The sequence below is a fragment of the Miscanthus floridulus genome, unplaced genomic scaffold (assembly GCF_019320115.1).
Source record: "Miscanthus floridulus cultivar M001 unplaced genomic scaffold, ASM1932011v1 fs_159_1_2, whole genome shotgun sequence".
In the NCBI taxonomy this organism is placed as follows: domain Eukaryota; kingdom Viridiplantae; phylum Streptophyta; class Magnoliopsida; order Poales; family Poaceae; genus Miscanthus; species Miscanthus floridulus.
In genome coordinates, this window is record NW_027096295.1 from 5,568 (window position 1) to 28,727 (window position 23,160).

Sequence of the window (23,160 nt, forward strand, 5' to 3'; positions counted from 1 at the left end):
AAAAAAAAAATAACATACCTAAAAATGTCAAAACGATCATCTATAAATTGAAACGAAGGGAGTAAAGGTCTACATTGAAGATAAAAAGGAATATTGTTCATAAATCAACACTTTACATTATATTTATTTTATTTAGACACTTAGTATTAGACAATCAAGAGATGTATCTGAGAAAAACAATCTAGAATTGATTTAGAAGGCATGTAGCATGTTAATGATTAGTGAGAACTAATGAGATCTACTAATCTCTGCATCTCTGCAACTAAGAAGACCCAAATGTCATCGTTTTTGTCCCGCTAATGACCCCTGACCGCGCTAAACGCCGCTAATCACCTCCCGCCCCGCGCTAATTGCCCCTCCCCGCGCCCTCTACCACACGTCCGCGGAACCGCCGCACCCGCGCACGACGGCCACGATCCCCTGCGCCTCGCTCCAGCGTAAAGGAAAGAAGAATCCTCTCCTCGGCTCCAAATCCTGCAGTCTCGCCCTAGCGCCCGCTCTCGCCAGCCGACCTCCTCCTCGCCGCCGCCCTCGCACACCGGCTGGCCTCCGCAGTCGCGCGCCGCCATCACTGTCGCCCACGGTCATCGCCATCGCGGCCGAGTCTGCCCCGTCCTCTGCCGGTCTCCACGAGGAGCTCATCGAGTGGGCCAAGATCCCCACGCCCACAAACGAGTTGGTGGTGCCGTACGACATCTTGGAAGTGGAAGTCCTGGCCGAAGGTGCCCACTGTATTGTAAGCCTAAATCCTTGCTGCTCTTCTGCGTATTCCTGAATCTAATGCATGGGAATGTGAATGCCTAGACTGATTTGTCTAAGTAATAAATACAGACATTAAGGCAACCAAGAAGCTGCTTGACAAGCTCGCCGTGCTCAAGCTCAGCGGCGGCCTGGGGACGACCATGGGATGCACCAGTCCCAAATAAGCCGTGTCTAGATTAGTCACTTCAGGAGTACAGGCTGTAGAAACAAATTTGCTTTTGCTTTGGTTTCAATAACTGAATTATGCTCTAGCATTCACTTCCAATCGTATCTGAATATCAGTATCATGTTCATACTTCGTAGAGCTCTCAACATGTTGTCTGGAACTAACATTATTTGCAGATCGGTCATCAAAATGCGCAACGGATTTACTTTCCTCGACCTCATTGTTATCTAGATCGACGTTGGTTAAAATATCATGACTAATGCAGCGCTCCTGCAAACTTCACCACTCCATCTTGTTTCTATCTTTTATGGTGACTCTTAGTGGCAATATTTTTCTCGTACAGTTACTCAACAAGAAGTATGGCAGCAATGTGGTGCTGCTTCTGATGAACTCCTTCAACACCCATGAAGACACTTGAAACAAGATTGTCCTACAGATGAAGACACTTGAAACAAGTAAATTTTCCGTTCACAAGTTGACCGAAAGCTAACAGTTATGCTTGTCCTACAGATTGATGAGAAATATACAAGTTCAAGCATTGGATCCACACATTCAACCAGGTATGCTAGACAAAAAAATTGTAGATGCTGGACACTTGCTTTCTTAATCTTAGTTTACCAAATTCACTCCAAAAATATGTTAAGCTGGCAATAAAACAATCATTATCATTACAGAGCCAGTTCCCTCAAGGTAGTAGCTGACGAGTTCTTGCCATGGCTGTCCAAGGGGAACACTGAAAGGATGGCTATGCAGTGGAAACAACTATATGACCTGAATTAATAAATCATAGAGACCAAGCCCTCCCTTCTCTTGCTACACAATTTACTCATCCTAATGTATGTGGAACTGTGCTGGTTATCATTGATCCAAATGACCTTCCTAGGCTGAACCACAAACAAAAAGGAGTGATTAAATAGGCTTCAGGAGAGGATTGGATGAGGAGAACAAGGGCTAGCAACATTCAGAGTAAAGTAGATCAAAGCACACAGACCACAACCATGTATCCAATAAAGGACATTGGGTGTGCACATATATGCCTGACACACACTATCAGGTTCTCTGTATAAAACGCAACCCATGTCACACTATCACATTATTAATTTTGAGACAACAAATATCCCAAGAACTAAGCATATTTATTTCAGTTGCATAGAAACGTATGTCCTCTGCAATGTCTGCCCTTTTATCACTGTCTGATGTGCTTATGAAGTCTGTCATTTAGTCCAGGTTCATCACTCATGAGACAACTTGCGACATGTTCAGAACCACCAGACATACCTTTGCTGTTATGCTGATTATATGTTGCATAATTTCTTTATTTGCAACAACAATGCACACTTTACCTTTATCTAAACCTACTGCATTGTTGTTTGATATGCAGCTCTTGACTAAAATTGGATGAGATTACTTAGGCTAGCTTCTTTCCTTGCATGGAAGTGGCAGGCTGAAGCCGGTACCAGTGCTCATGGTGAGACCACTGAGACCCGCCGTCATGGAACTCATGCAGCTTGTTCGGTTGGCTGGTTCGTATCGTTGCTGGTTCGTTTACGTGAGAGAGTGGTACTGCTGGCTGGTTCGCTGCTACAGTGCTCATGGGAGGGGGCTGGCCAGCCAGCCCCAGCCCAGCGAACGAGCGGATGGTACCCAGGACCACAACATGTCGGACACTAGGGCGTGACGACCTTAAGCGGCAGTTGTACGTAGTTGTATCCCACCTTGCAACATAGTTGTAAACGTTACCTATGCAATTTTATTGCCGATGCAACCTTGCTTTTTTTTTTGTAAAAACTGTATAATAATTTATGGTTGACTATTGTCACTATTATGAGACAATCATAATACTAATTTTTTTATTGGTCAAGGACAAGATGACTAAGGTATTTGCTGCTACTTAACGATAGGTCACTGTCGTAGTATGCTTTATCTCAACTGAATCTACTCCTATCTCATCATTCTTGTGCAGGTTGCAGCAATATGATCACTCTGTAGCTGGTTGCAACAATCTGATCATTCTTGAACGACTTACAAGGATGGCCCATACTATGGATAAGGAAGAAAATTTATGTGACTTTGAATTTTGATAGGTCACCATGGATAACCTATGAATTATTTTTAGGTTAACTATAATGGTATATTTGAACATATTTTCTTTCATATTTGGCTACTTAAATAAGATGCTCATGGATTAGTCAAACAAGCTAGACAATTTGCTCCTCAATCATGTGCTTTTGTATTATGAAAGAAAAGTAGTCATTCTTATGTGTATCATGAATTCATGATTGGAGCAGTAAAAAAAAAATTGGGTTAATTTTATGCCTTGGCTTAATGTTATGCTCCGTTGCGACGCACGGGCAACTAGTGAAGATCATATAATGTTGGCGGGGGCCTGCCCCCTGTCTCCGCCCCTGCCTCCGGTGCCGGTGCCGATTGCCGGAATTGTGTTAGGGTGTTTATGCTGTCTGTAGCCTGATCGGAAGTGTTCTTAGGTTCAGCGCAGGACGGGAGGCGGGAAAGGTCAGTCGATGGGTCCAGTTTGTCAGTTTTGCAATTGGAAACGCTTATATGCTTTTGGTCCGATCCGAAGCTTGTACATGATTGCATCTTGTATGAATATCATCCTTTCATCTCGAACACATAATATCATCCTTTTTGAAATAATGTGATGAACATAACATCTTCCAATACACCGTGCCTCCTCATAAACATCCTAAAACTATCTACTACGATGAAGAAAAGAAAAATACATCATAAACCATTTGGCCCAGGAAATTGTGTTCGTCAACCCATCGATTTAATTGCTTCAATGGATGCAACATGTGTTCACATACCAATCTTCCCTGGATTTTATTGTCATGGTTCGTTGACCAAATTTTCTGCTCGACTTTTTCCGTAGTTCCATAATTCATGAAGCTCGCCTCTTAACCAACCAAGAATAACAATAACCCCTGGCATAAAAAATGATGCATCATTAAACAAAACGCAGAGTTGAATGAAACTAGGATTAAGGAAACCGTCCATACTTACCCAATGTACATGGCACAAGGTACAACAACGCAGGTTGACCTTGCCCGTCCATCAGGAACAGCGCAAGATACGTTATGAAAAGGCCTGCATGGGGAAAAGATGTAAATGGTACTATCTCACCATGTATTCTTTGCAACAATACAACTATTTCTCTATAGTCAAATAACATGTTCTGATCACAATGCACCTATTGCAACATTAATTTAGTGTGCTGGCTATAGAGAAGGTCAGAAAAAAGGTTGTCTAGAACAAAATGCCATATGAACTTCCATACAAAATGCCCAACAAGGAAACAATCAATGACATGGTGACTCAAACGCCAAGTGGCTCTGGATCAAATGTTAACCAAAACATTAGTATAACAATAGCCGTTACTGTTGATTCAAGGAAAAAAATGTTTAACCAGGAGCTCCAAAACATTTAAGGCACTCATAAGTCACCCACATGTTAAGAAACTTGGAAAAATTCAATTTTGTTATCTAATTTTCAGTTACATATTAAAACTTAAGGTTTGACTCAGACTTGCTGACAATATTTTTGGAAGGGCTACCCATAATGTTGGCTTCGTCAGTTTGCAGGTTTTGCAGCCGCCGCTACTGCATGCGCAGCTGATAGCGTCAATCCAGTAGCCCTGGCAGGAATTTACTTAGCAGGCTTGGAGGAGCCTTTGGAACCCGCTACGTCCATCTGCAAGGCACCACGCGTGGAAGCCCCCCTGACATGGACACAGGCACCGGCGCTGACGCCTCAGCAGGACTGCAATTCCATCGTCATAGACAAGTACCTCATGCTGCCGCAATGGCTCGCTGCCGCCGACCCCGAGCGGGTGAAGGCGCTACCTGCACAAGCTGCTCTGCCCTGCTGCCGCACAGGGAGGCCACTCATGTGTTCTTCTTGGGCTGCCGCGGCAAGGCGCACCACGTGTCCCGCCTTCTTCCGCGCACCTCCACGGCGTCCTCGCACCACGCACCACCGCCGACCACTATGAACCGTGGGCAACTCTGCCTCTACTTGCGTCGTTGCTCGCCGTCACCATCCTCCAGCTCATCCAGTCCACCTCCATCAAGTTTTGTCTCGACGAGTTCACCGCAAAGGACAACGTCCGCACCAAATACGAACAGCCGGCACGTGGCGTTGCTCGTCCTCAACCAGCGTAACGTTCTGGCGCAGGCTTGAAGCAGGCCTTGCAGGTATAAGCGGGGTTTCATGACACCACTGATCACCCACTGGGCTTTGCAGGTCAGCCTGGCTCCAAACAGCAATAACTAAGATGGCTGGCTGGTGGCTGCAATGCCCAATAGGTCTTTCTTGCGGGGCGGGCAAAGCGGGCCGGCAGGCCCACACCGCTTGCATCCCTACTAAATAGTAGTATTCCTTTAGATCTGGAGGAGATTATTTGTCCCAACACAAATTAAACTGAAAAGAGCTACAAATAATATATGGCCTGAACTGATCCTATTCCTACCAACAATATTTTTGGAAGGGGCAAAGAGCTACCAATAATATTGCCATACTTGAACCTAAACAGTAGTATTCCATTAGAGCAGGAGGTATAGTTTGTTCCAATACTAATTAGAGCAGGAGGTATAGTTTGTTCAAATCTACAAATAATATGGTTTGAACTGATCCTAAAATGGTTTTTGGAGACTTGGCCATTAATCAAAATTCAGTCTTTTGCTGGAACCTGAATATAATCCACCATCATAAAAATAATTAAAAAAATAATTATTGCAGCAAATTGCATAGTTGAATAAGAAACATAAGCTATACCACAATAGAAAAATAACACAGAAATTATCTCAAATACAAGCACATACCAACTGCATATCCCAGAATTAGCCACAGAAAATATCCATTCAAGACACCCTTTCTGGTTGCTCTGTCAAATCTGTTCAGCATAGGCAAAACTCACTAACCCCACGTTACAAGCATAATGACAGTTCATTAGAGTAGTATTCCACACATTTCCTAAAAGTAGAAAAGACAAATCCATATAAGAAAATAAAGAAAAGTCATCTACTAATCCTGAATTTAGTTTAGCTATGCTTCCCTTAAAATCCTAGGTGTTGTAACCGATAAATTAATTTGAATGCTCAACTATGCTTCTTAACATCAACATTGCATTTAGCACATCAACTATGCTTCTTAACATCAACATCAATATTGTTCTATACGTGCAGCCTTAGTGGAACTAATGGATCACAAGGAAGTAAATAATGTATATGGCAAAATCACATACCTATAGCTGAATGCAACAAGCAATCCAGGGAAGATAATGTCACCAAAGCCTATCATATCATAGCCACCCCATGGATCGAAGAAGCGGGGTATCCTTAGGAGCATAGGAATTGATTCCCCAGTGTTATCACCTCGAGCAACCTGAGTAATTTCCAAAGCAAGCATAAATACAACAAAAATAATCAGAGGACTCAATGGGTAGAAGGTATAGCAAATGTTGGCTGATCACGATCACTGTATAGGTAATTAGGTTGATAATTAGATGAATGGACAGGTGATATCCACGCAATTATATTATGCACACATATAACCAGTCAAAAGCATGCAAACTCTAAACCAAAACAGAGCTTTCTAAGGATACTGAATTTCGGGGTGTCGCCTCCGCGGGACCAGCCCTGCCTGCGCTCGCATTCCTCCTAACAGGATCTGCGGGCGACGCCAACCAACTCCAGTGGCTGCTCCTCGCCACTGACCACCCTACGACATCTACCTCTTGCTCGACCGCGCCACCTCTGTGGACGCACATGTGCGGCTCACGCACGGCGCACGGGCCGCCCCAACCCGCGAGGGGCCTTTGCTCTTGCCACCACGCTGCTGCTGAGGGTCAACCAGGGATGGGACTGGTCGGTGCAACGCGACGCTGATGAGTACCCACTCGCCACCCCCAATGGATTTTTTGTAAGCAACTTTGCTCTCCTCTCCTCCGCCGCTGCTGCTCCCCTTGTCGTGCCCAACCTCTGTGCTCTGCTATTGCCTCGTCCCCCCATCCCTGGTTGTGTTCTTCTTGGATTTCTTCCTTGATGAATCACCAGATTAGCTCCCCTGGTGCTCTTGTGGAACTGGAAGAGGATGTGCACCTTGCCAAGCTGGTCCGTAACTAGGATTTCTCAGTCGGTAAGCGCTTTGAGGCTGATGTGTTCCGAAAGTTTGCCTCTTCTGTTCACCATCCTTCGTCCTCACCGAAGGCATCTTTCTTCCTGGTCGCCATCTTATGCCACTATCTCTTCAGACTGACTGAAGAGTCTGTCAGCATGGCGCTTCACTGTTGTCTCAGGGGCACTCTGGCTAGTTTTCATGTCACGTATCTGCAAGATCGTCATTTTTGCTTCTCAGTTGCTTCCAAGGTGTGGGTTTTCTGGTTCGAGCTCTCAAAAGAATCACCACAGATCATTTTGATGTTTATTTTCACTTATGGAAAGATGGTGGTGAAGATTGGGTCAAAGAAAGAAAGAAATGGGAACTCGAAGAAGAGGCAAGCTGGTCACCTGTTATTGGCAAGCATAACATGAAGAAGAATTCATAAAAAATGGTTGTTTTCCATGAGAAGCTTGTTCAAGATTCGCCAATTTTCAATCCAAGCCCAAGGAACTTCACTCAGTGATAAAGATTGGAAGCATGTTCTGTCCTATTGTTGATAGTTTTCCATCAGTGATTGGCTCCTCTCAACCTTCACAAAATGATTGGGCTGGACTCTCCCCCATCCCTTCATGCCTCAAGCATCATTCAGATTCAACTCCTAAGGGGATTCTTGGTGGTCATCATGTCAACATGGATATTTCAGTCAAGAGGGTCTTTCAAAATCTCAAAAGAGATGGGCTCTCAAAGCCATCGATAAGATTAGAAGGTCCTTCCTATGGATGGGAAGAAAAGAAGCAAACGGGGGTCATTGTCTTATTGCCTGGCCCAAGGTTTGTCGACCTCGGGAATTAGGCGGGCTGGGAATAACTGATCTCAAAACATTGGGGATTGCCTTGAAAGCAAGATGGCCTTGGCTGCAGCGGAGTGTACCAAACAAACCTTGGGCAAATCTGCCGGTCCAGGTCAGTAAGGAGGTCGCTGGGCTCATCTCGGTCGCAGTTCGTACAGAAGTGGGAAGTGGGGCTAATACCCTGTTCTGGAAGGACAAATGGCTGGATGGTCAGGGAATCCAGGAGATTGCTCCTCTTGTTTTTGCTCTGGTTCCTAAAAGGCGATTGAGTAAACGTACTGTTAGTGAGGCCCTTCCTGAGAATAGGCGGATAGAGGACTTACAGGGAGAAATTGGTGCGGCTGCTCTATCTCAGTATATCCATCTCTGGGATCTTTTATCTAGGGTGGAGCTGAATGAGAGCATCCCTGACAGACATTTATGGAGGCTTTCCTCTTCAGGCCAGTACACAGCAAAGAGCGCCTACACTGCCCTGTTTTATGGAGCCATCTCTTTTGAACCCTTTGAGAGAACTTGGAAAACTTGGGCGCCCCCAAAATGCAGATTTTTTATGTGGTTAGTGGCCCATAACAGGTGCTGGACTGCAGACAGGTTAGCAAAGAGGGGCCTCCCTCATCCAGAAATGTGTGTCCTGTGTGACCAGCTTGAGGAAGATCTTCATCACCTTCTTGTAGGCTGTGTTTTTTCAAGAATATTTTGGTTCTCCTTCCTCTCTCATTTTGGTGCTGCAACCCTTGCTCCAACACCTGCTGATCAGAATTTTGATGATTGGTGGAGAAAGATTGATGGTGCTGTTCAAGGTGATCTAAGAAGGGGTCTGAATTCTCTGGTCATCCTAGGAGCCTGGAGCATTTGGCGGCACAGAAATGACTGTGTTTTCAATGGAGCAGTCCCAAATGTTAACTCGGTCCTGTACCTGGCCAAGGAGGAGGCTGCTTGGTGGAGTGTGGCAGGGGCTAAGGGGATTTCCCTAATCTCTGCCCGAACTGCAACTTAGGTTTCTGCCGGGGGGGGGGGGGGGGGGGGGGGGGGGGGGGGGGGGGGGGTTTGTGGTCGTCCTTGTAACTCTTTCCGGTGATTTAGCTTCTATGGTCTAGTGGGTTTTAGTCTCTGTAAGACTATTTCTTTTCTCCTACTAATATAATGATACGCAGCTCTCCTGCGTGTTCGGAAGAAAAAAAAAAGATCTTCTCATTAACACCAAGGCTGTGAGTATCTCCAGCACGGCGCCGCCTGTCTGTTTACTAGGGGGAGTCTCAGATCGAGGTGAACACTTAAACTACCAACCTAGACTTTATAGTCGTGTCTGTTATAAATGCTTGGATGATGGCCACGTTATCCGGGATTGCACAAAAAAATTGAGATGCTATTACTGTTTCAACTATGACCATCACGCCAAGTTCTACGCTAAGCGAAGATTTGACTTGAGACACAAATGGGCTCCAAACCCCAGTAAATTACTTTTGGTGGAAAAACAACTAGATAAGGCAGCCAGTGCATCTAATCCTGCCATTAAAAGTGTGTCATTGTGCATGTTTTTGCTGAAGTGCAATTTCACTGCACTGTATTAGATCAACTCCCAAATTGTTGACAGATTACATTTTGGACAATGTCCTATGCACACATTTGAAAAACACATTCTCTAATTATATGCTAGTTTAATTCATAAAATATGATTTTGAGGTTGTCTCCAAGACAGGCTTTTTTCATAATTGATGTCAAAACTCTAAAACATTTACTTCAAATTGAGAATAAGGACTTTTGCTTGATTGTACATCGCAATCCATGGACCATGGTGTATATGAACTAACACAGGAACATGATATTTTATCATTTGGAGTACTTTCTGCAATGTACCCTAAACCCTAAACATCTGTTTTTGGATCAGAGATTGAAAGGAACAGGCCTTCCCATCTTGTTGCAAATTGCAAGACAATTTGATCAATTAACCACGAAAGCTATGTTACATATCAACCTGTGGTACTAAAGAATTACCATTTACAGAAGCTTCATTGAAAGAATTGATCAATACACTTACTGCAATCATGACGCTTTCATTGAATATAAGAGGTGAAATGAACACCCAAAAGATGTCATACACAAATGCAGCACTAAGAAGTGCTGATGCAACCTGCCAAATACAGTTCGAGATTTTTATGGTGCAGATAAGATCACTAAAATTCTTACTTGATAAAAATCACCAAACTGCTGCCAATAGACATGCCAATACCTTGATATTTGGTAAGCGTGCCATCTGAAGCACAGTTATCATCAAGCAGATACCCTGGGAGAAATAAGCAGAAAACATGACCAAACATGTGGTTAGTTTTGCAATGGTCAAAGCAATATGATTTCAAATTGAAAATAGCAAGCATTTAATATGAAAAATATTAAACTGGTCCAACCATAGAAGGTAAGCACAAATGAGATCATCCTCTTTAGACAAACTATCCAACAGTTTAAAATACTCAAATAACATACTTTTGAGTTTTCACACATGCATGATATGGCTTTGAAATACGGTATTACATCCTAATTCAAACAAATGTGGAAACATTTTGCTTTGCATCTCCATATCTAATGTACAGATTATATTGGGATTTCTTAGTAAGAGGTTTGCAAATTCCACCAAAGGTGGATCAAGGCAGCAGATTTTGAGTTAGAAGCTAGAATTTTGTCTTCAACACGAATACCATGTTTGAAACTCAACATATGAGTTGTATTCCATGGCAAAAGGTACATGTAGACACCCACAGCGGGCCATTTGAAAGGAAGTTATGTTACACTTACCAACATGCCTAAGCAACTTGCAATCTCTAACTGATTCATATAGATTCATATTAGAACTACAACATCATGCTTATGTTTATTGCACATGATAGTTTCATACAGTAGTGACCAATCAGGTCATTTGACCCTTGGGGATAATAGGATTTTGTAGAAAATGCAAACCCATTCTTATATATACGTACGGCAAGGTTCTTCGAACACAAAATATTTTGAAAGGAGCCACCTCGTTGGCATGATGAAAATTATACATGAAAACCTCATCATATCATATCTGACTAAACTGGCAATTCAAGAAATGGATTACCATTGGCCTTAGAACTGACAATACGTTATTTACGACTCTGGTGTTTGAGAAAAAACGTCTATCTTATGAACTTTTGCTTTATGGTACATTGCAGTCCATCACATGCCACCATAGTTATTAAGGCGGTAAGGCAAGTTGTGGTGAGCCACCCCCTTTCAATCGCCTAGGCGGTGATAAGGCGAGGAAAGGCGACACCATACCAATTTAACAAATTGCAAAACAACAGGGTGGGAGATGGTTTGGACATGTGCAACGGAGACCTCCAGATGCACCGGTGCGTAGTGGAATCCTAAGTCAGGATAGTAACGTGAAGAGAGGCAGAGGAAGACCGAAGTTGACTTGGGTAGAGGCAATAAAAGGAGACTTGAAAGGATGGAATATACCCAAAGACTTAGCCTTAGATAGGAGTGCTTGGAAGACAGCTATTCACGTGCCTGAACCTTGATTGCTTCTGTTGGGTTTCAACTCTAGCCTACCCCAACTTGTTTGGGACTTAAAGGCTTTGTTGTTGTTGTTGTTGTTGCAAAACAACAGGGTGGCTGAGAAAAAAAAAAGGGGAAAAAAAGGAGTAAGAACTAAGAAGGGGCTGGCCCAGCCCATCAGCCAGCCCACGTTACCCTCCCCTGTCGTGACATACATGGATACATCAGACACCCTCTGCCTCATATGAGTGCTCCCTCCCTCCATCGGTGCAGCTTGCTTTTCTCTCTCATTCTCCAGATACACCGCCGCCCAAAACTTCTCCCTCCTGCTTTTTCCTCACTGCTCTACACCCACAAATCAACCATTTCTGTAGTCCCCTTCCAGATCGGCTGTGCTGCAGCTGACTGCAGCAAGTGCTGCACTGGCCACCGGCGCCGGAGACAGCGAGGATGGCAGCAGCTGCAGGTTCTTGGCCTTGTTTGCCCTCTACCCTCTCGTTCTTCCTCTGTTCTCCCTTCCTCTCTTTCGCTGATTTTTGGTCATGGTGACAGGGACGCCCAGATTTCCAGCATGCCTTATCGCCGGTAATGCCTTAATAACCATGCATGCCACCGAAGAGAAGTATGGAAACTATCATGCAGCACCAGGAGAAAAGAACATAACAAAGGAACAGAACACAAGAAAGGTTGTAAGTTAAGATTATCTTACAAGAACGTCTTGGCCTATCCAAGCAAATGAAGCATGGCGATACACAGCCCAGAGAATTGCAAATACCACACAAAATGGTACAATTCCAACAGATAAGATCAAGATCTCTCCCAAAAAAGGGAGTTGTGCAGTCTTTCGTCCACAGTCCTTAAAAATCCTGTTATATGAAGTATATAGGATGATGGTATAAAAATAAAGGGAGCATTGACTGAATTGCTTTATCAAAATTGATATATTTGGTACCTAGCTAGAAGCGTGACCAAGCAAACATGCATACCCTGCAAGAAAATATCACCATTAAACTCAGAGCTGAACTCCCCAACAAAAGGGAAAAATACATATCAACATGCACTAGTACAAAGATAGAGGAATTTCTGTGCCTGAAAGGAGGGAATACCTCAATACCACCAATGCAGAATAGTACAATTAGCACCCAAACGAACCAAGATGACATGAAGTAGAACAAAAGGAGGAGGAAAACTGAAGCTACTATAATAAAAACGATAGCACCCTTGGCGCTGATCTCGAAGATCTCTTTATCTTCTCTGTAGTTTGTTCCCATATCAGGTCCATCCTGTTTAATATGAAGGAATAAATTTGTCATGAGAGGGCATATGCAGTGGTTACACAAGGAGCATTTGTAAGCACAAAAGACACGTTGAGAACAAGATATGTTTTTCAGTTTTTGTGTGTTCACCTGCAAAAATACAGGGGTTTATGAAAAAGTACCAAGTGATGATGACAAGAATACAATTGGTTCACATCGAAATCCAAAATTCATAACAACGTCGTCTGGAGTCACAATGTCACTGCTCAGGGCAACTTTTTCAGATGAAAGCACAAGAGTAAACCATGTTGCATGGCTTCTGGTTTGTATGTCTTATTTAGCCCATTCCTATATCTTTGTACACATGATCCATTTGACTAGCAGCACATCAATTATACATGTTGTTGGGTACCCATTATCCATATTTAAACCCTTACCCATCTCATTTGGGTAGGGTATGGGTAAATTTTTTTAATCCAATAGAAAAGGTAAGGTATGGGCCATGGGTAAGTCTTCAGCTCAAGTAATAATCTATTAGTAGAAATGGGTGGATCAAATAATACACAGTTCGTTTCAGTTTTGGGTTTCTAATGTGGGACCCATTGCTGCATTAATCTGTACTAAAACCCAGACTGCTATATTGAATCATCTGCAACAAATTTTATTTAATCTCACTAAAATTTTAATGTGTGAACAAAAAATCTTTAATTCTAGGGCCCAGATTTTGATGTGGGGCCCACATATATATCTAGCCACACATCTGCATGAAGTAGCCACCCTTATAACAAGTCATCTCCAACAAATTTGAGTCAATTTCATGAAAATTTTAAGGTGTGAGCGGGTTTTTTTTATTTTAGGGTTAAGCTTTTGACATTGGGCCCACATTTGAATATAGCCGCACGAGTATGTACAAAGTAGCCTGCTATCATACCGAGGCATCTCAAAAATAAAAACAATCAGTTTTGATCATTTTTAAGTGTGAACATGAGGTTTTTAATTTTAGGGTACATGGGTCCCACATATAGATCTAGTCTTGTAAATCTACACAAAGTTACAGTATTCAATCAATTTCACTAAAATTTTAAGTTGTGAACGCGAGCGAGGTTTTCATTCCAAGGGTCAGCTTTGACGTGGAGCTCACATGTATATGTATAAAATAGTAATAGAAGCCGTTAGTTCAACTCAAAGCAATGAATATGTATAAGATTGATTATTACCCAATGGGTATGGGTAATATTGGGGAGGGTAAGAATGGATCATGGATTCATGATGATATGGAATTGGACATGGACAAGCATGGATTTGTCCATATCCTCCCTAGTGGTAGGTATAACATTATGTACCTTGCATACAACCCACTCATGCAAGATACTGAATTCAAGCTCCTTCACCTAATATCGTACTAATGTCCCTTTGATATTAACTTATAGATGTTCAACGGCCTGAAGCAATGGGAATGAATGCGTTTGCGTGCATATAAAAATACAAACATCAAAGTCCATTCACTTTGGGTAGGCACAAGTCCAAACCTTTCTGGTCAGCTGATTATAACGCTCATCAACCTGCTCGCATGTAACAAATTCAGTCCAGAGTGAAGCACAGACTATGGTGCCTACAGCCATTATCCATAAGAAGCATGCTGAAAGGTCCACAGTTGGTCGATTTGGTGAATATAGCTGTACTTCCACTGCAACGATAGAAAACATTTCTCATTATCATGCATACTCTGGTGTAGGATAGTTAAGTCAAAAAGAACATATAACTTAGGCTAGTCACCATTTCTACAGGACCACCTGCCACAAACAGCTGTGTCAATTTTGGAAGTAACAGAAATCACTCGAGAACTTCATACCCATAAACAAATATTATTGGGCAAACTCAACAATTGTGCAGGATGAGCGAATACAATAAGAAGTAGTGACAAACTATTTCATTAAAAAAGAGGAATGATAAAAGTAATTTCCAGTTTTACCAGAAGACAGCAGAAAAACATGGTTCATCTTCTAGGGCACCAGACACCACTAAAATCTGGCTCCATCTTAGATCAGTCCCATTTTAAAAATATATCAGTTTTTTTCTCAAAAGATACATAATAGGTGCATGTCAATTCATTAAGAGAGAGTACTAAATGTACAATGCCAGACACACGACACAACACAACCTAGACTAAGACACACTTGAACAAAGGAAACAACTGAGGCGCAAGAACACCAACCCTAGAGTCTGGAGCCCATGAGCCCCAGTTCTACGCCAGGTGCCCCTACCTTAGGTCCCTCTGCACCCTCTACAGTCTACACTACCAAGGGCACACTAGGGACAACATTGTTAAGGGCGCATTTGGATGACAGAAACGTTTCGGATTCTCTAATGTAGCGATTCTCCGTGAAACACCCAGAAACGTTTCTCTGTTTTGAACTAGGAATGAGAATCACCCAAATAGGTGTTTTGCGGTGATTATAGTTCATTTCAAGGAGAATCTAGTTCAATAGCCAAACGGTTTCACCTATTCTTGCCAGGTGACTATTTCAACAGAGAAACATTTCCAGAGAGAACAATAGAGAAACATTTTCAGTCAAAGAATCACTTCCCTCAGAGAATCAGCTTCCCCATAGAATCTCGAGCAAGAGGAGCACTACCAAACAGGCCCTGAGCTGCTTAGGGTGAGGGACCGAGGGTTCAGGTGGTGGCTCCAACTAGGATTCCAAATTGGGCTGAAACAGATAAGCCCAAGTGGCCCAAGCCATTCCAGATGCAGCCCATATCATCAGCTGCCCAGCCCAGCCCCTTTATGTTTTTGGTCGTCCACCACATAGTTGTCCGACTAATCGGACGACCAGAAAATTATTCGATCTAATCGGGTCGTAGCACCTAGTCGAGTCCAAGGTAGCGATTAGGACGACTAATCATGATTAATTGGATGACTTGATAACACTGGTTGGTTATAATCAGCATGTAGTCCCAATAAGGAGTCTGGGCTCATCTGTGACTAATTTTTTGCCCTTTTAATGATTGGTCACCAAGACACCTAGCACAAGTCCCCACCTTATCAACAACTAGGCGCTAGGAGCTACCCACGTAGTGCATATTTCTCTTATGCTCTATAGAATTTACCTTTTTAAAAGATCAGTGGATGATCACAGATGAACAGGACACAAGAGTCAAACCTGATATTAATAGTATCAAACTACAGACGACTATCTTATTTAAAAAGATAAAATAGAAATTTCTTGCAATACTGTACGTGTTAGCATTATCTAATTTAAGTTGATGTCTCATCACAAGTACTACCTTATAACATGATTACTAAATCATATCTCAGGTTTGCCTGGCACACCGGAGTTCAAGAAACATTATTTTTTGTTCTCTCAGTTGGCAATATATATCTTATGCAAAAGACAATTACCTATGGAATGACTACAAAAAGCACATAGCAATTGTTTAGATACGAAATTGCTCCCTCCGCCCCAAAAAGGATGCAATTCTAGAGTAGTGTTAAACCAAATGATTTGAAGTTTGACCAAAATTATTATATAAAAATATACTAATATCTATCATACTAAATAAATATCATTAGATTCGTCATTAAACATATTTTTATAGTATACCTAATTGGATTCATACATGTTAATATTTTCTATAAACTTAGTCAAACTTAAGACAATTTGACATTGATCAGACCTAGAATTGCATCCTTTTTGGGATGGAGGTAGCACTGAACACCGCCACTAGAGCAACATAGAAGGAAAAAAAATCATGCTACACTTTCCAACAAAAGGAATGACAATTTAAGAATAACTTGCCACTTGCTCCATGATGCAAGAAGTTCTTCAACTTCTTTCCTGCTGACTGTGGTATCATGACAACAGGTATTGTCACGTTAATGGAAGTGTCATTCTCACCGCAAACCATCTTGTAAAGCTCTAGAAACATGATACAGATTACTTTCTGCAAAAAAAAACTTGCATGTATATTTGGAATATCAAACTATTTGGACAGAAAAATGAAAATACATGACACATTCTTGTTATACCTTCATTATCATTGATAACTAGTAAACCGGTCGCACCACCAGCCTGAGCAGTATTTGCTTTTTCCGTGAAAGTGCATTCCCCACGTGTTGCTATAGCAACTGAACTTGGTAGCTACAGTGACAAGGATTAACTTAGAACAAACTTATGGAATACATGCTTTCTTTATTAGGATTATGCTGATAGCACGACCATGGGAAATAAAAAGCCTACTACTGATGGTGTTAAAGTGAAACCTTTGATGTCAAGTTGGAGCAACAGTCAATTGGATTTGCGAGGACAGCAAATGATTTTTTTGCTTCATGAATATCTCTTGGCAAGGGAGCTCCAAATTTTGCACTTAGGCCAACAACAGTTGTACCTTCAGTCCCATTCACCCAATTCTTCACCTTAACCTGGAGAAAAGCTGGAACATAAGAAAGAGAAAAGGGTATTTTGGGTATTTGAGGGGAAACAGGATCAGGGTTATTTTCGACAAAAATTGAATAACGGACCAAGTGGTACATTTCAGAGCGGTGTGGACTTTTGATTGTTTCAAAAGTGAAGTAAAAAGTATAAGAAATATGGCATGTACTGAGTTTCTTCTGGATATGAAAGGACAAAACTAGTTTAGAAAACTGAAAAGATGTTCCAATTTTACTTAAATATATATGAATATTTCAAAAAAAAAAAAAGCAACAACCACCTAACATGATCCATTTCACTGGATCTGGGGGGTTTTGAGGGAAGTCTTTCACTGAAAATTCTGTCCAAAATCGTTGAAGCATTTCTCTGAGACTTGGCTGTAGGGCAAGGGGCCCTTGCCCATGATCATGTTTATATTTGCAGGTTTTGCTTGGGCAATTTGGACTACTAGGAACAAGATGGCTATTGAGCAAAGGTTTCCAAAAGCTCTGACTGATGTGATATATGTTGCGCTATACTTAGTGCAGAAGTGGGGCGTCTTACTAAAGGAGGTGGACCGGCAGCGGGTTTTGCATGTGAAGGATGATATCATGAGCTGGATGAAGAGTTTTAAGTCTAGCTTGTTGGAGCCTACAGACATCTTCTAAATTTAGATTCTGTACAAGGCTCAGCATTTTGTTCTTTTGTTACTGGCTTAACTTGTATCCCCAGTCTTGTCTCGGTTACTATGCTTTCTTAAAAGCAGAGGTAAAACTCTTTTTAAAAAAAAATAGCCCACCTATTAGCCCCATGTTTGGATGGGCTAGAGCTAAAAAAATAGCTGGCTAAAGATTAGTCCTACGCCTGCAAACAGGCCTTACTAAGGTACATCCACAAATCCCTCTACACGACCCCATCATCAGCCAGATCTCAGCATCGCACCTCTACCTACCAACTACAGGACTCCGGGAACTCCAAAACCAACTACTACCGGCAGTGACCTAATTGATGAGGAAGGACCGCGAATCGAGTAAGCAAGGGGCAGGGGCAAAGCCATTACCAGCTGGAACTTGTTGGAGCAGCCGGGCGTCCGCGAAGTCCCCGCGTCGTCGTCGCTGGAGGCGTCGTCCGCCGCGGCGCCGCCAGCGAGGAGCAGCACAAGGAAGGCGGCGGCGAAGGGGAGGAGCGACGCGCGGTGGTCGGTCGCCATGGCGACGGGGATGTCGCCGCTTTCTCCACGGATGGGTCCGCCTTTGCGGTGGCCAGACGGATGTCTGATGCGAATTCTCGTCGTCGTGCAAAGGTATCTCCATAGGCTCATATGAGACTTTTTTGATGAAAGAGGTGGGCTGCCGACAGCAGTTTGCACATCGACAGTTGCCAGCTCGTCTACATCGATGGGGTCGAAGGCCATGGCACCCTCAGCAATCGGCCCATCGGATGATGGAGGCCCATTTTCAGACACTATGAACGCCAAATCAGTCCGCTCAGCAACCACTGAGAAAGGGGCCGGAGACTGGGTCGTCAAACCCAAAGGACCGCACAGGCCCATCCAAGAACGCACGCGCGACTAACGACTCCTCGTCATTCGGTGCCGCCGCGTACTCTTTCTCCTCCGCTAAACCCGAACAAACGGGCAAACCCTACCTGCCGTCGCCCGCGCGCAGCTCCCGCCTTCGTCCGCGCCGGCGCCGCTCCATCGCCCTAAACCCCCCTTCTAATTCCACCGGGAACTAGCTGAAAGGAGAGGGAGCAGAGGGGGATGGCGTCCTCGGATGAGGAGACGAGCCGGCTCTTCCGCATCCGCCGCACGGTGTATGAGATGCTGCGCGACCGCGGATACACGGTCAGCGAGGAAGAAATCAATCTCCCAAGGAACGTGTTCATCGATCGCTACGGCAACCCTGTCCGCCGCGACGACCTCGCCATCAGCGCCGTGAAGTTGTCGAACGGCTCCTCCGACATGGTCCCTCCCCTGTTCCGCTGCTCCCCCATACGCCGCCGCCGCCGCCGCCTCGGCGTAACCCTAGCCGTGCGTTACACCTGCAGATCTACGTGTTCTTCCCCAATGAGGCCAAGCCCGGGGTGAAGACGATCAGGAACTACGTCGAGAAGATGAAGCAGGAGAACGTTTTCACCGGCATGCTCGTCGTGCAGCAGGCGCTCAGCGCGTTCGCACGCAGCGCCGTTCAGGAGGTCTCCCAGAAGTACCACCTCGAGGTCTTCCAGGTCGACTCTCTAATTTCTCTTTATTACCTCATTGCATTCTCTATGTCAGTATGTGCGCTGCTCCTTGCGAAAACTGTGGCTGACGCTTATTGTGATGCTGTCCAGGAAGCTGAGCTTCTTGCCAACATTAAGAACCATGTCCTAGTGCCAGACCACGTGCTCCTGACACCGCAAGAAAAGAAGAGTCTTCTAGAGCGGTACACCGTGAAGGAAACCCAGGTCGAATAATATTGCCTATTCTTTCCTCAGAGTAGCCTGGCTGTTTGTGTCTATAGGAGCATAATGGTTCTAAAATTTATTTTTGTGTTCAATTCTTTGGGTTAAGGTTTTATGTACAGTGATTGCATGAAACTATGCCTTGGTCTGCATATTGGGAAGTAATTGACCTCCCATGATTTTCCTGAAGCAATAAGTTGCTGAGTATTAAGCCATTTTCAGCTTGTTAGCATGCTGTAGCTTGTTAGCATGAATGTCCATTTGATTTTAGCTACCTCATTGGGAACTGACAAAACGCATAAATGTCCATTTGATTTTTTAGTTACCTACCTCATTGAGAACTGGCAATGTGAATGTGTTCAGACCAAATTGACAATCTGCAGTAGTTATCATCTAAACAGCAAAAAGAACATGTCATGTGTTATGGTAAAATATGAGTAGAGAAATTGAAAGCACTGGTCTGCTATATAAGTTTGAACGTTTAGTTAGCCTTGTGACATAAGAATAGACCTATGGCATGCACATTTTTCAGTTTGGCTTCCTATTTGTTTACCCAAATTGTGAAGAGAATAAGTCAGACCATAGCTAGCCTTATTGGTTTTGTTACTGCAGTTAATTTCATTGCAGATTAGGACCGTTAACTACTCTATAACAAGAGTTGTGTATAATTTCAGACTTTAAGTAGAGTGATAAACTATATATGCAAGATGTTATCTGAAGCACAACAGTGCTAAAATAGGTGAGAATGGGAGGCACTAACTGTGGTAGTAAAAAATCTATTGAGGCAGAAATATATTTTAAAACTCAGAGTTAGTTTAAACAAGTTATACAAATTTGTAATTGGAAAATTATTCTTTCAGATGTTATTAGTACTAGTTTGACTGATAACTGATTCCACTGCATATTATTAATTTATATAATGTTAGGCGGAATAACCACTATTGTCCTTGAAGTTTCACAGGAGTCTCAATTCAGCCTCTGAAAGTGAAGTTTCTATTGGTCCACTTCCTTGAATCGCTCCCTTGAGCTATCTTCTTTCTCTAAAATAATCCCTGTGATGACATGGACACCACATCTACAAGACAACTCAGAGTATAGCCACTAGCCACATGTGAAATAACCTACTGTTGTGATGTCTGCACACTTAACGGGTATATAGAATGTTAATCTGACAACCTTCTATTGTATTTAATCATTTGGAAAATAAATATGATAGCCTATCTACTTATCTATAGTTGGGTAACGGTATGAACAAGATATGTTTGAACCCGAGCAATTTGTATGCTGCACTTATTTGAACAATCGTCATCATTATTGATTTATTGTTTCTAGACATCTGTATTCCTGTTTGCTGCTTCAATCTGCATCTTTGTCCCTACAGGGTAGGAGCGCGGCGTGCAGCTTGTCTAGCTCTAACGGCAGTAGCAGATTAAACTTTTAAAAAGAAAAGAACAGAAGTGTTTTGAGCTTAGGTTTATTTCTCCTGTCTGTGGATTTCATAGGGACAAGAACATTTTGCATACAATTTATGACCTGGTGTTGAGTTATATGCACACGTGGAGCTCCATGTGATCCCTAGCACTATTTTGGACCAAAGAAAATCGTTCAGGGATCAGAATGGACAAACCAAAACCTCAGGGACTAGACAATAGATAGAGGCTATTCTGCCATAATGTTGACGATGAAACAGTACTGACCAAGGGTGAAACTAGGGGTGACTTGCAGTAGCGATGGCCCTGCCTCTGCCCTCTCATGGTCCAATGTTTTCGTTACAGACCCTTCTATCAAATAAAATCATACGCTGTAGCTTAGTTTTTAACAAAAGTGATGTACCTTAATTAGCAGCCAGTACCTTCTAGTCCTGTTTCTGCCCCTGCTACTGATCTCATTTGCTTGGGGATTCTTCTTCTCTCTAGGCAACCAGTTTTCTAATTTCATGATGTTAAGGTTGAGTTTGGCAAGTGTCAGACACCCCTTTCACCTAGTTGCACTGTCTTACTTTCATCGAGCTTTACATTTCTAATAACAAGGCTCTGCTCTGTGATCAGAAAAAGAAACAGATTCCTTGCGCCATAGATTCCTACTCATATCACTATTCCTGCCGATGCTTTGTGTTCTGATGATATGAAACTATCTATGATGCAGCTCCCCCGGATTCAGATTACAGACCCGATAGCAAGATACTATGGGATGAAGCGTGGGCAGGTCATGAGGATCACCCGAGCCAGTGAGACTGCTGGAAGATACATCACCTACCGCTACGTTGTCTGAGTTTTGCCTGCTGAGAATCTGAAGTACCTTCGTAGTGCCCTGGTGCTTTCCTTGGGAACTGATTGGCGTTGTGCCATTTTGGCAGTAGAAATAGGTTGCTGTTCCCGTAGCTGTGTTACATCTCATTTTAGTGAATCATTGTGCCATTTTTTAGAGGAAAAGCTTTGACCTGCGCAACTTCCAGTTACCAGGATGATGCTCAGTATTATTCATGCCTTCTGGAGCTGGTTTTCAGTCTGACGGATGACGAAGATTCTGGTTTCTGAGATGCAGGAGCGAGGGAATATGTATGCGTAGTCCTGAGCTGTCTGTTTCTTGTGAATGGGTGAGTACTACATTTGAGCAGTGTGGCAGTGAGCGTTTCCCTGTTCAGCCAAAGCGTTGATTGAATAATTGAATAATTTGGCTTATGTCGATGCTTATGCTGAAAATACTGTGAGAAAAAAATACTGTTAGTTCGCTGAAAAGTACTGCTGAAACAGGCCTGACTCCAAATTAGCAGGGCTGATTCCAAATTACAGCCTATTCGTTGGGTTGTATTTGGTTTATGAGCCATGGTTTATCAGTCAATAAATATTATTTTTTTTCACATCAAACTAACTAACCGTACTTTTAGTCATGGCTTATAAGCTAAATGGAACGATGACATGACATGACACTACTAATAAGAGAACAAGCAGGCCAGTACGTTTCCAGATTTCCATCCAGCTGTTGATTGGGAGAATCTCTAGGTTAACTTGATTCACATTCTTTCTCACTACTCGAACCTTCCAATTCCAAGCGGTCATCGTTCTTTGGTAAACCTGAGGGACTTGTCGACGTTTCTGCTGCCTCGTGTTGTAGGAAAGCGAGATATTTATCTCTATACTAGTGCAGTTGCCAGAACCACACGGCAAGAATTGGGTGGATCGATCCGCCTCAAATGCCTCCCGGAAAGTCGCTGCCTGAGACAAGAAGCCCTACTCGCCCAAGTCGGTCAACGACGCCAACGGCAGCGACGGCGATATGCCCCTCCGGCTCCCGCGTCCAAGCGCGACCGGGCATGGGGCGGGCCGCGGTCGATGTGTCGTTTATCATCTGTCCAAAGAATATTCATTCAGATCGCAGCAAGGGGTTCCCGCTGTCCTGGTGCACACTGCAGAACCGTAGGACCAGCCGTGGAAAAGTCTTCACGACTGAGCGTAAATCACACCCACGTGCTAACTAACCAGAGAAAAAACGGCACAGCCTTGCACTTGCACGCGGTAAAATGAAAAGAAAAAAATGTTAAGGGAGGGCCGGAGATGAGCCGACACGGAACGCCAACATATCATGCCACTATTAAATCGTGTAGGCCCCGGGCTCGTACCCATCATGTGCATT

General features: G+C 43.2%; 2 protein-coding genes and 1 long non-coding RNA gene across 5 annotated transcripts; 2 read left to right on the forward strand and 1 right to left on the reverse strand.

Annotated features, from left to right (window-relative positions):
- The first annotated feature begins 333 nt into the window (after positions 1–333).
- Positions 334–3,433, forward strand: LOC136530581 (uncharacterized). Its single transcript, XR_010777811.1, has 4 exons — positions 334–736; positions 832–1,488; positions 2,310–2,624; positions 2,892–3,433. It is a non-coding gene; the product is annotated as an uncharacterized lncRNA (long non-coding RNA).
- Positions 3,434–3,513: 80 nt separating this feature from the next.
- Positions 3,514–18,393, reverse strand: LOC136530580 (signal peptide peptidase-like 2). Of its 2 annotated transcripts, XM_066523302.1 has the most exons (14): positions 18,143–18,391; positions 16,935–17,093; positions 16,701–16,812; positions 16,471–16,590; positions 14,200–14,357; positions 12,521–12,697; positions 12,367–12,401; positions 12,124–12,280; positions 10,129–10,182; positions 9,937–10,029; positions 6,192–6,331; positions 5,770–5,840; positions 3,953–4,036; positions 3,514–3,873 (listed from the first exon to the last, which is right to left on the reverse strand). In XM_066523302.1, exons 1-14 carry the CDS (start codon positions 18,290–18,292, stop codon positions 3,779–3,781), a joined length of 1,605 nt encoding a protein of 534 aa, XP_066379399.1. In that variant the 5' UTR covers positions 18,293–18,391; the 3' UTR covers positions 3,514–3,778. The 2 variants fall into 2 exon arrangements, with proteins under 2 accessions (XP_066379399.1, XP_066379400.1); XM_066523303.1 differs by lacking the exons at positions 3,514–3,873; positions 3,953–4,036 and having other exon boundaries at positions 5,770–5,863; positions 18,143–18,393.
- A 234-nt stretch (positions 18,394–18,627) lies between these two features.
- On the forward strand, positions 18,628–22,252 carry LOC136530579 (DNA-directed RNA polymerases II and IV subunit 5A-like). Of its 2 annotated transcripts, XM_066523300.1 has the most exons (4): positions 18,663–19,048; positions 19,132–19,311; positions 19,417–19,530; positions 21,673–22,249. In XM_066523300.1, exons 1-4 carry the CDS (start codon positions 18,845–18,847, stop codon positions 21,796–21,798), a joined length of 624 nt encoding a protein of 207 aa, XP_066379397.1. In that variant the 5' UTR covers positions 18,663–18,844; the 3' UTR covers positions 21,799–22,249. The 2 variants fall into 2 exon arrangements, with proteins under 2 accessions (XP_066379398.1, XP_066379397.1); XM_066523301.1 differs by lacking the exon at positions 19,417–19,530 and having other exon boundaries at positions 18,628–19,048; positions 21,673–22,252.
- Positions 22,253–23,160: the final 908 nt, after the last annotated feature.

What these genes read in the sequence shown, in the direction of transcription:
- LOC136530580 (XM_066523302.1), bottom strand. Translation starts at nt 18,292, where the DNA reads ATGGCGACCGACCACCGCGCGTCGCTCCTCCCCTTCGCCGCCGCCTTC. An exon ending in TCTGCATTGGTGGTATTGAG is followed by an intron (nt 12,402 to 12,520) that starts GTATTCCCTCCT and finishes ATTTTCTTGCAG; the next exon opens with GGTATGCATGTTTGCTTGGT. An exon ending in CCTTGTGCCATGTACATTGG is followed by an intron (nt 3,874 to 3,952) that starts GTAAGTATGGAC and finishes TTTTTATGCCAG; the next exon opens with GGGTTATTGTTATTCTTGGT.
- LOC136530579 (XM_066523300.1), top strand. Translation starts at nt 18,845, where the DNA reads ATGGCGTCCTCGGATGAGGAGACGAGCCGGCTCTTCCGCATCCGCCGC. An exon ending in ACCACCTCGAGGTCTTCCAG is followed by an intron (nt 19,312 to 19,416) that starts GTCGACTCTCTA and finishes GATGCTGTCCAG; the next exon opens with GAAGCTGAGCTTCTTGCCAA. An exon ending in ACACCGTGAAGGAAACCCAG is followed by an intron (nt 19,531 to 21,672) that starts GTCGAATAATAT and finishes TCTATGATGCAG; the next exon opens with CTCCCCCGGATTCAGATTAC.